The 12,226-nt window shown below is 38.5% G+C and overlaps 1 protein-coding gene across 4 annotated transcripts in view; it reads right to left on the bottom strand.

The window, feature by feature from the left end:
• Positions 1-999, bottom strand: part of LAMP2 (lysosomal associated membrane protein 2) — a 33,764-nt gene extending 32,765 nt beyond the window's left edge. For 3 of the 4 annotated variants that reach the window (XM_033944648.1, XM_033944644.1, XM_033944645.1), the window contains exon 1: positions 865-999. In XM_033944648.1, the coding sequence (XP_033800539.1) occupies positions 865-910 (46 nt within the window). In that variant the 5' untranslated portion in view covers positions 911-999. Of the gene's footprint in view, positions 1-24; positions 178-864 lie in introns of those variants that run through there. The other variant, XM_033944646.1, reaches the window with a different exon arrangement.
• Between the last annotated feature and the right edge of the window lie 11,227 nt (positions 1,000-12,226).

The raw sequence follows: 12,226 nt of genomic DNA, 5'->3' as shown, positions 1-12,226 counted from the left end.
TATTTCACACTGGCTTAGTCTTACCTCAGTTAAAGGTGGTATAGCAAATAAAAATAAACAGAGCTATATAAAATGAGGACAGGATAAAGCTGGCCTAGCGATTTCTGCAGCAGCGTTAAGTATGTATTCAAGAGCAGTTACCAAGGCCAGTCCTACACTTAGCTCACAGGTAAAACAGCCTAATGAAATGACCCCCCCACCCCATTCCTGTTCTTTGCCGACCACACATGGGCGTTTAATTTTAGGCTAATTACTCCACTTAAATAGTTTTACCACAAATAGTCAGCAAGGATAAGGTTAACTTGACAAACCAGTTTTGGGCACTAAATAAGTCAACCACGTGCTTTTAAATAAAAATACATATTTAGATCTTTAAAACAAGGAATTTTCGGGAACTAGAGAGAACATCGCCATCTGGAAACCCTAGAAAGGGGCTTGCACCTAAGTTAATTTTAAAAGTCTTTTATAACTCAGGAACTACTTTTTTATTTTATTATATACAAGCATATATGTTCATTGTCATATCCGTCTATGAGCCTTTCAACTACTTTTAATGAGTATTAAAAACGAAAAATAGAAAAAAAAAAGAGAGAGGAGTAGGCCATCATGGGATATTAAGTAACGTTAAACGAACAAAAAGCTCATAGTCACTCTCCAAGACGAGAACTAAGAAGGCGCGCGAGGAGTCCCTAAAACCCCCTCAGACGCGCAGGGCAACAGCCCCGACAACAGAGCACGGACTCGAGCGCGTGACATCGCCGGCAGCGGCGAAAGACTACAAGGGAGGGCGCAAGCGTCTCGCCGCGCGACCCAAACCCCCCCAATAGGTCGGGTACAGGCAAAGCAGACAAGGGTGACACCTACCCAAGGCCAAGAGGTAGAGCAGCGCGAGACCCCCGCAACAGCACATCGTCGTGCAACAAACGCCAGACAAGCCGGCCCGGAGCTGACACTAGTACGAGCCGACGCCGCTCACGTGACGCCTTTTATTTCCCGCTCCTCGGCCCGCCCCCCCTCACCCTCGATCTGCTAGTTCTCGACACCTCTAGTAGCAGAACACGCACGGTCGGCGTTCTTTTTTTTTCTTTCGCTCTCTGCCCGCCCCGCCCTCTCTCTCTTTAAGTTGAAGAGGGCGGCAATGCTAAACTGAGCAATTTTGTTTGAAAGCAAGAGCAAGAAAACGCTGAGTCAAGGCTCCAGCTGGAGTAGCAAGTGTGGTGTGTCATGAAGAGCGCTCTGCCACCCTTAACCCCAACCTTAACGGGCAAAATTTAACTCTTATTTAGGGTTCTGTAAAAAAACAAATACAAATCCGAAATCGGACTCATTTGGTACACAGCTAATCAGGTGATCTGCAGGAAGGGGATGGGCTTAGAGCCAGGCCACGCCAAGGGACCTTTTTTTTTTTTTTAGCTTGGATGTAGGATGCATGAAGGGAACCAGGTGAAGACAACATCTCCCGGATTGCCGCTTAACGTAATTAAAATCCGGGTTCAAACGTGGATTTTCCAAAATCCCACGAATCCTGGATTACCTAAACGGGGAGCCTCTTCTTTTTTTGATTGCCGCGGTCCTTTTGCGGGGAGTCCCCACACTGACATCTGCGGTCTCTTTCTGCCGGCCTCGCCCCCTATAACACGCCAGTCTCTTTCGGTACGGGCGGACTCGGCAGAGAAGGAGCGGGGGACGCCTTGCAGAAGGACAGTCAAGATAGAGGCTGTTGGGTTTGGAGAGAGATAGAGGAAGTTGATGCCCTGGGTGAACCGGGGAGGAGATGAAAACGCCACAACCTAGGAGGAAATAAAGAGTAGACAAATTAGGGGGTAAGGGGGGAGGTAGTGGAAGGAGAGAGATGATGTAGAGAAGGAGCAGATATTCTGGAGATCGAAAGGGCAGAAGGAGAGATGTTGTAAATTAAGTGTGCTGAATGAAGGATAGACATGCGGAAGATAATGTGGAGGGGAGAGAAAGGAGATGGTGGAGATTCCTGGGGAAAAGTAGGAAGGAGAAGCTAGAAATAAAATCATGGGGAGGACGACTGAATGACAGAAGCTATGGGGAGGGGAAATTCCCAGAAGGAAACTATAATGAGCCTGGGGGAGGGAGAAGGCGCTGGAGAGAGGTAAAAAGAGAGATAATGGAAATAAACTCGATAGTATAATAATTAAATAGTAAGGCTAAAAGAGTGACATGGTGGACAAGCTTAGAGGAGGGGGCAGAGGGAGATGAGACAGTGGACAATGAAGGGAGGGCAGATATTGTTGCATGGGGTGTGTGCAAGGGGAGGGGAATAAGAGATGGGAGAAAATAGAAATAAACAGCCAGGGAGGTGTGTGACGAGTGTAATCTGTTGCATGGGTTGGGTAGACAGAGGGGTAAGAGAAGAAAAACAGGGAATAAGCTGGATAGTGGAATTATTAACTAGTGAGGGGGAAGAGAAACATACTGAATAATATAGGAGGCACAGAGAGAAGACAGATGCTACTTAGAAACATGATGGCAGATTAAGGCCAAAGCCTGGTGTCATCAAGAAGGCTTTAGGTACTTAGGAGGATGGGGAAATACATGGAAGGACAAGAAGCTATATTGTACTGACGGGCTACACATTACTACAGCAGGAAAAAGAATCCTTGCGGATAAATTTAGATAATATGTTTCTATGCATTTAAACTCGAAGGTGGGGTGGTGTTTGTATGAAGGACAATTATAGAGACCACCCCCAGCAGAAGACAAGATGTTATAGTAGTAAAAATTAACAGAAAATAGGAACACTTGTAATATATAATGTATGTGTTTATAAGCAAGGGAAAAAAGACCTCAAAATACCCCTAGAATGTGATCAATGAGTCACAACTTTTTCAGGGTGGGTATCATCACTGGTCAAAAACCCTTGATTTCTTTATTATTTTAAATATTTAAATACAATTTTTTGTGTATACTTTTGTGATTTGTTTTCACTATATGTGACAATATAAAAATTTTTTTTCTATCTTCTTATGAATGAGCATATATAAAACTAGCATCTTATATATTAAGTATTCACATGATATTTATCATATTTTAAATGTGAGATACTGAAAAAGCACTTATCTCAACAACCCGACGGAGGCCCAGCCCGTTTCGCACTGATGGGCTTCTTTAAGGGTAATGATAAAGCTTAAGATAGTGCTAGTATGGTATTCAATGTTGCTCAGAACTCTTAAACAAAAGAAGAAAAGAGAGAAAGAACACATATTTGTATTGTATTAAACAAATCATTGGATTTTTTTTAAGAACAATGTTAAATATTCAAAGAATGACTACAGAAAGCACCTGTTTATTAATAGTATTATTAATTTGGACACATTTATATCGAGGTTGAGATGATATTAATCTTACTAACTAACATTTTTTGAATAAATCAAGTCTTACTTTGATGACTGTATTTAAAAACTTTTGAAAAATATATTGATGCAAATATACTTAAAGCAACCACTTTCCATTCATAAATTTGTCATTGTTTGAGTCGACATACAACTGACAACTGAAATGGCGCTTATGATTAATTAGAACGCTAAAATTCTTACTAGCCATCGTTGTCTTAATAACATAAAAAAAATGACGTAACTTGAACTGCCTGGCTGTTCTAATTTTAACCAATGAATTTATAATCAATTTGAACAAAAAGCCTGTGGTTAACGTTTTATCCAAATGGCACTCAATATATTTAACATAATTTGAATAATGTTTGCCATTCAAAAAAGCCACTACTGATTTTACCGACACAAATTTGTAACTGAGATGGCGCTCGTATTTGAATTGAACGCTAAAGTTTTTTCAACCAATCATGTCTTAGAAAACGTAAATGTGAATGACGTACTTTACCCAAATTTTAAATGAATCAAAAGTCTAGTTTTAAAAACTATTTAAAACTTTTAAAGAAACTTGGCGAAGCAAATACGCTTAAAGCAACCACTTGCCATTTGTAAATTTCTTATTAATTCAGTCGACATACAACTGACGATTGAAATGGCGCTTGTGTTTAAATGGAACGCCAAGATTCTTGCCAGCCATCAGTATCTTGATAACATCCAAAATACTGACGTGATTCAAACTAACTACTGTTATGCTTTTAGCCAGTAATTTATGAACAGTTTAAACTAGAAACCTCTAGTTAAAATTTTGCCCCAATAACACTTAAAAAATGGAATAATACTTGCCATTCCTGAAAGCTACTGCCGATTTTACAGACACAAACTCATAACTAAAATGGCGCTCGTATTTGAATTGAACGCTGAAGTTTTTTCAGCCAATCATATCTTAGATGACATCAGTGTGAATGACGTACTCCAAAACTACTAACGCCAATTTAGACTGCTAGCGCTAATATATTTGCTTCTGATAGTCATAAGATGGTTGAAGCTAACTTTCATTAATTGTTGTTAATGTAGTGAAGCAAACCTTTGTGTCAAAAATTCAAAAAATGAATTACATGCTTAAAAGTTCAATAGCGTCAGTATGTTTTTTTCTAACAGTCATGAGATGATTAAAGCTGGTTTTCATTGATTGTTGTTGATGTAATAAAATGCCAACCTTTGTGTCAAAATTCAAAAAATAAATATGTCCAACATTGAAAGGTAGATAACATATGTTTTGCAGCTTGTAATGGGCAATGGAAATGAATGATATCTGTGTTCAAAAAATATCTTTTCAAAAGAAAACATGCCAGTCTATCTGATTGTTGAGTCCATCGGGTTCCAATGAGCATAATTTCGAAATCCACAATTGCTCCCGTCTCATGAGAAGTCTGTTGCGGTCCCCTCCTCTAGGTGATTTCGTGACTTGATCAATGACCCAACATTTTAATTGATGGAATTTATGTTGGAATTCATTACGTTATCTAAGACATCATTGGTTGAAAAAACTTTAGCGTTCAATTCAAATACGAGCGCCATCTCAGTTACAAATTTGTGTCGGTAAAATCAGTAGTGGCTTTTTTGAATGGCAAACATTATTCAAATTATGTTAAATATATTGAGTGCCATTTGGATAAAACGTTAACCACAGGCTTTTTGTTCAAATTGATTATAAATTCATTGGTTAAAATTAGAACAGCCAGGCAGTTCAAGTTACGTCATTTTTTTGATGTTATTAAGACAACGATGGCTAGTAAGAATTTTAGCGTTCTAATTAATCATAAGCGCCATTTCAGTTGTCAGTTGTATGTCGACTCAAACAATGACAAATTTATGAATGGAAAGTGGTTGCTTTAAGTATATTTGCATCAATATGTTTTTCAAAAGTTTTTAAATACAGTCATCAAAGTAAGACTTGATTTATTCAAAAAATGTTAGTTAGTAAGATTAATATCATCTCAACCTCGATATAAATGTGTCCAAATTAATAATACTATTAATAAACAGGTGCTTTTTGTAGTCATTCTTTGAATATTTAACATTGTTCTTAAAAAAATCCAATGATTTGTTTAATACAATACAAATATGTGTTCTTTCTCTCTTTTCTTCTTTTGTTTAAGAGTTCTGAGCAACATTGAATACCATACTAGCACTATCTTAAGCTTTATCATTACCCTTGAAGAAGCCCATCAGTGCGAAACGGGCTGGGCCTCCGTCGGGTTGTTGAGATAAGTGCTTTTTCAGTATCTCACATTTAAAATATGATAAATATCATGTGAATACTTAATATATAAGATGCTAGTTTTATATATGCTCATTCATAAGAAGAAAGAAAATTTTTTTTTATATTGTCACATTTTGACTTATAGTGAAAACAAACCACAAAAGTATACACAAAAAATTGTATTTAAAATATTTAAAATAATAAAATAATAAAGAAATCAAGGGTTTCTGATCAGTGTTGATACCCACCCCGAAAAAGTTGTGACTCATTGATCACATTCTAGGGGTATTTTGAGGTCTTTTTTCCCTTGCTTATAAACACATACATTATATATTACAAGTGTTCCTATTTTCTGTTAGTTTACACTTTATTATTTGGTCACTTGAATTTTTCCATTACTTTATTCATTATATACTGTGTATCTATTATGGAAAATACAGACAAATCATGGACTTCTGGATTAAGCTTTACATTAGATAAGGCCAATTCCTTAATGAATGAGTTTGAGACATTAAGCACCACTGTTTGCACAGATTGATCTACTCGTTTAGTAAATTTGACCACATCACCACAGCCTACCTAGACTCATACTGGTTACCAATACAAGCATGAATTCAATTCAAATTATACTATTATTTAAAGCAATAAACGGCACAGCCCCCATTTACCTAAACAACCGCCTGAACCTAAACTTCACTACTAGACAAAGAACCCAGACCCCATTTACCTACCCCCCCCCCCCACTCAAAGGCACTCAGCGCAAGATGTTAGACAGCCTACTAGCAATGCAAGCAGCGAAACTTGACCATACCATCTCTAACTTGTTGATATCAACGAGCAACCTCAAATCTTTTAAAAAATAAATCAAAACCTTGCTATACAAAAAATCCATCTAGATGTCTTAACTCTAACCCTGGTTTTACCCTCCGTGTATTCCCCCCCCATCCTCTCCTCATCTCCAGTTATTCTTTCTCTTCAAAGCCTCAAGCATGTCTACTGCTTCCCAAATTGTATATTTACTAGAATTGCACTATCTCCTATTTGTACAGCTCCCCGAACTGTAAATCTACTGGAATAACCCAGTCATCTTTTCTGCATCCTAAACCCTAAATTGTAATTCTCCAAACTTCTTGTAATCTCCAATCTTTTTGTAATCCTTCTGGAAGTGTCCAGCTGTTTCTTTTGTAATCCACTCAGAACTGCAAGGTACGTGCAGAATAGAAGTCATTAATGTAATGTAATTTCCTGGTCGCTAGCAATTTCTTAAGATGTTGAAAGGTTTTTGGCTGGTCTGAAGGAGTACGCATGGATATCTGGAATACATGTTTACCAAACTTATCCAGGGTTCTGGTCTTGCTGCCTGGGGGAGTATTAGAGGGGCATAATCAAAACAAACGTCTACGTTGAATTTGATCATGCGGCACTAAATGCCCAAAGTTGGCAGTGGGAAAATTCCCAGTCTCGAAAAATACGTCTAGAATTTTTTTTTTAAAGTCAGTTTGGATGTCCAGGCTATTGCTCGTCCAGACTGCCAGAATGTCCATCTTTATACATTGCAACCAAAATTTTGTCCAAGTCCCAAATGCTCAGAACAAGACCATTTGGGCATGGGAGAGATCACCTAGACATGGCAACATAGCAGTGGGGCACCTTAGAAGACACTGCTGTGAACTTCACAAAAAGGGTGCCATATAAACATCTCACCAGAAATCTCTTATAGGTTATGGTGAACCCACCAAAACACTCCCAGAACCCACCTGTCTATAACCTCAATAGCCCTTATGGTTGTAGGTAGCACCTATATGGCAGTAGAGTAGGGTTTGATGGGTGCACATATTCCACCATATATGTAGTGGTTAGAGTGGCTTATGGGCCTGGGTCCTTCTCTCTATGGCTCACTAGCTGATCCCCCAGGCTATTTAAGACACTTGTGTTCAGCTCTGCTACGCTTTCCTATACCAGGTGCTGATGTTCTGGAGACAGGTATGTACTTTTTTTATTCCTATCTTTGTGGGTGTATAAGGGGATCAGTGAACACTGGGGGAGTGTGTGTGGGTCTTTACTTTGTCTCTGCAGTGGTTATCTGGGCACTTATACTTGTTTTTACATTATCAACTTACAACTTTTAAGTTCCATCTAGGATGTCTAGTAAAAACATTTGATTATCCCTACAGGATGACTAAGTCTAGTATAGAGTGAGGATGAGCATCAGGTTTAGTATCCCCACCTATGTGCAATGTCCCCGATGTGGTACCGAAGTACTTCTCAAATTGATGATTCTGGGCCTTCAGTGACCACTTCTGCATATGAGAGTAGAATGTACAAGAAATGTCCTGATGCTCAGGACCAAGACCCTGAACACATTAGTTGTGTGGGTCAGTGTACAATAGGATAATTTCAGGCAGAATGCACTTATTAAAGCCACTAGTTGCTTTGGACATTGAGGGGAAAACCACCAACACAAAAGCAAAGGGCTCAGTGGTCTGCAGGAAGTCAAGTAAAATTCAAACCAAAAATAACTCACTGCTCCCAGAACAGAATAAAGCTTCACATGGCCTACCAATGAAAAAGAAAAATTGACTAAATGGAAAGGAACTAAAAGAAAACAACAAACAATGCAGAAAACTAAGAACTGCAGATCCTATGAGCCCACATTAGGTGGAAAGACACCAGCAGATGCACAGTACTAGTGCTTAAAATTTAAAGTGACAATACACGTGTTACCTGTCCATACCGAGTTCCATGGATAATGTTACCTAAGTGAGAACATTATACCTACTTGTCCGCAGAGAATCTCATTTACATATGTTTTGTGTTTTTTTTTTAAATTTAAATTTTAAGCAATCTAGGCAAGAACATTTATGCCAGCTGTATGATCACACCCAAAGAAAGATTAGGTTCTTACCTTGATAATCTTCTTTCTTGTAGATGTGTCTAGTAGTCCTGAATGATAGGATTATGCATCTGAACCTACAAGTTGCTTGCAGAATGCTGTCAATCATCTTTGAACTCCACCTCCTTCCCAGGCAGATGCTCCTGCCCCCTCACTTTGTACAAAAGCAAATCAAGGAACACTGTAATGACAAACATAACGGTAAGGAGGGAAACAGGGAAAAATCCCTGACACTACAATTTTGGTCTGCTCTGTAACGACTGTAGCAACAAACATTATAACATTCAAGTAACTAATCAAAACAAATACCAAAACTATGTACAACCTGCACTAATATAGAGTAAAGAGCTACCTCATACTGTATGTCCTATCAGAGAGACTTGTTGAGATTGTTTAATTGATTGCAGGATGCTGGTCACTGATTTATTCTATGGTCTGGACCGTTTTATGGTTATAGTGATGTTTGCCATTGATGCATCCTGTTTGTTAATATGTAATTTTATATTTTGTATGTAAATTAGTAATTCGCCTTGGATAAAGGCAGGGGATAAATAAACAAGCAAGCAAACAAAAACTTAAACCAGACTTTTCTTGCATGTTGTGGGGTTTCTTTTCAGTTTATCTGAGAGACAGAGAAGTCTCCAAAAACAAGACTGATCCCAAGGCAGGCAGCGCCCACTTAGAGTGGGGCTTCAGGACTACTAGACATCTACAAGAAAGAAGATTGATGTAAGAACCTAATCTTTCTTTCTAGTGCAATATGTCTAGTAGTCCTGAACCACAGGATTTCCAGATGGATTAAAATGGCCATTACCTCTGCAAATGTGGGCTGTGGTAAGCAACTGCCAATCAAATTGAAAAGTGCTCTGCACCAGTAAAGTTGCTATCTCATGGGCAGAGACTTGGGCGTTTTCACCCGAGGAAATCTATAGAGCAGCTGCATTTTCTACTCTTCATACCTTTACCGTGTTCTATAGAGTAGACATTGCAGCCAGGAAAGGTGCCACTTTTGGATCCTCCATTTTGAAGGCAAGCTCAGTGGGCCCGCCTTAGTCTCAGTAAACTGTTTTGGTACATCCTTGTGGTTCAGGACTACTAGACAAATTGCACTAGAAAGAAAGATTAGGTTCTTACCTCAATAATCTTCTTTCTTGTAGATGTCTAGTAGTCCAGATATTCTCGCATGTGGGTGATGTGATCCAAGGAGCCCTGATACGGACAGGTTTAAAAGTGTATAGCCACTTTAAGAACTTAAGAAAGTTCGTGAACCGCCCGCACCACGCATGCGAGAGTGCCTTCCCGCCCAGCATAGGCCTGCAGCTTCCATCCTTCCTCCGCTATTTAAATTCCTATTTAAAGAGACATTTGAACATTTAAATTCTTATGATGAAATATCTTAATAATCCCTTCAAAAAATCTAATTTCCAAATGAACAATTCTTCTATATTCAGCAAAACGATATAATTATACTTTAATATTTCATGTTTTACTTTTCAATTTCTCTCTTCTTTCTATACTCCTATGTATTTCTCTTTATGACTAACAGATCTTATTTATGTTATTATTACAATTCTCTACAGCAAGGAACTTTCATTCATTGATATCCAGTCCATTGGTGATCCTCATTTACTTTGTATTTATCAAATCATCTCCGATATGAGTTCTTGTTTCTGACATCTCTTGGCAGCTTTTAAAAATGCAAACTTTACTTTTCCTCAAATATCAAATATCGCATTAAAAGAGATTCGCTTAAGAATGAATATACATATTCCCTCACATATTGTCAGTGTAGTAAAGTTTGCAAGTTTTTAGCCTTTTTCCTTTTTACTGAGTGTATTTCCTTGTAGTCATTTAAAGCGGTGGTTAAACCATATCCATTCCTCGTATACCGAAGATCAGACATTTCCAATTGATCACCGATCTTAAAACTAGTTCATGTCAGGACTTCACATCTTAACTCTATATATCAGAATCCATACTGCTCCCAATGTTCGCCGATTAGTTTTATAGGTGAAATGTTTTTAAATAATAATATCAGGTTTTTTTCCTTTGCTTTTTTAATAAACTTCTTTCATCCCATCTTATAAGTTACTTGCTTTCATGCCATATATCCATACTTTATCAGTACCATTTCCATTGTTTTACTTAAAGTAGTATCACATATTCATAGGTCCTTGTTGGTTGAGGAATTCAATAAGCTCTTCTGGTTCCTCAAATTGACAGGTCTTATTATCTATAGTAATCTTTATTATTGCTGAGTACATAAGACCATATTTTGCTCCTAACTCCTTTAGTTTAGTTCTTAGTTGTAGGAATTTTTTCCGTTTTTCCACAGTGGCTTTGGCAAAAATCAGGTATGAAAATTAATTTTGCCCCTTTATATTTTATGTCATTGTTGGCTTTAGCGAAATTTAAAATTTCTATAGCCTGCTAGTGCCTCATTACTCTGAATATTAATGGCCTTGGAATCCCCCGTGTATTTGACTTGACAGGGATTCTTTGAGCCCTTTCTATCTCCAACAGAAGTGGTGGGTTTATTGGCATTAATTTAGGAATAAATTCTTCTAAAAGGAAAATTATATCTTTCCCTTCCAAACCTTCAGGTAAATTTAAAACTCTTCAATTATTCCTTCTTGACCTGTTTTCCATATTTTCAATTCTCTTTTCCATGCGTTGAATTATCAGGTTAGGCAGATTCGGGTCTTTATCTGCCATCATCTACTATGTCTATGTCTACCTGATGATCCATCCTACATTGCTTCAAAGTTTCTTCTGCCTTTTCCATTCTGGTTTCAATTTGTAATGCCTGAGCATTAGTGATTTCCATTTTTTTTAGCAAGGTTGGATACTTCCTCTTTAACCTCCAGCATTATAGCTTTCAGCTCTACTATAATGCCTGCGCTGTCTGTAGTTTCCTCCAGCGGTAACGGCACTCTGGAAGGAGTTGGCAGGTCTGCTTTAGCCCTCTTCGCATTTCCTCCCATAAATGCAAATTCATTTTTTGTTTGACGCGATGTGGACATTCTGGTAAGCTAAATAACTGACAAACGATTTAATTATCCTAAATACATCAAAGGCTTTACAGAGGTACGGAGCTCACTGATTAAGCTTCCACCATGTTAGGCTTCCAAGCTACGCCCCCCTGGGGCAACTTCTTGTTGTGAGGGGACACAAACAGGTCTACCTGAGGAGTTCCTTATTGAGTGAAGATGTGACGGAGAACTGTAGAGTTACAGTATGTAACTGTGCTTTATCCCAGGACAAGCAGGCAGCATATTCTCACATGTGGGACTCCTCAGTTTACTAGAATGGGATGGAGGGAGTGTTGGACATTAAGAAAATAAATTTTGTAATACTGCTTGGCCAAAGTGACCATCCCATCTGGAATAAGATTCCAGCCAATAGTTACTGTATGAACTGAGGACCAAGTAGCAGCTTTACAGATCTCATCAATAGGAGCAGAACGTAACAAAGCTACCTTGCCTCGGAGAGGGTGACCTCGAGGATGCACACCTCAAAGGAGAGGCAAGCTGCAAAAGGGAACATCGCTGCTTGGTCAGCATCATGTTTAGGAAGATGGCTGCTTCTTAACTGGCTTACCTGACGGTGCAAGATCACCAGAAACCAATGCCGATGTCAAAACCTTCAATGTCCATGTCAGTCCTGAACAATTTTTCTTGTTGAAGTTTACAGTTTTTAATGGAGTGCTTCTAC

This window comes from Geotrypetes seraphini, chromosome 5 (assembly GCF_902459505.1).
Source record: "Geotrypetes seraphini chromosome 5, aGeoSer1.1, whole genome shotgun sequence".
NCBI lineage: Eukaryota > Metazoa > Chordata > Amphibia > Gymnophiona > Dermophiidae > Geotrypetes > Geotrypetes seraphini.
This window is presented reverse-complemented; position numbering and strand designations above follow the sequence as displayed.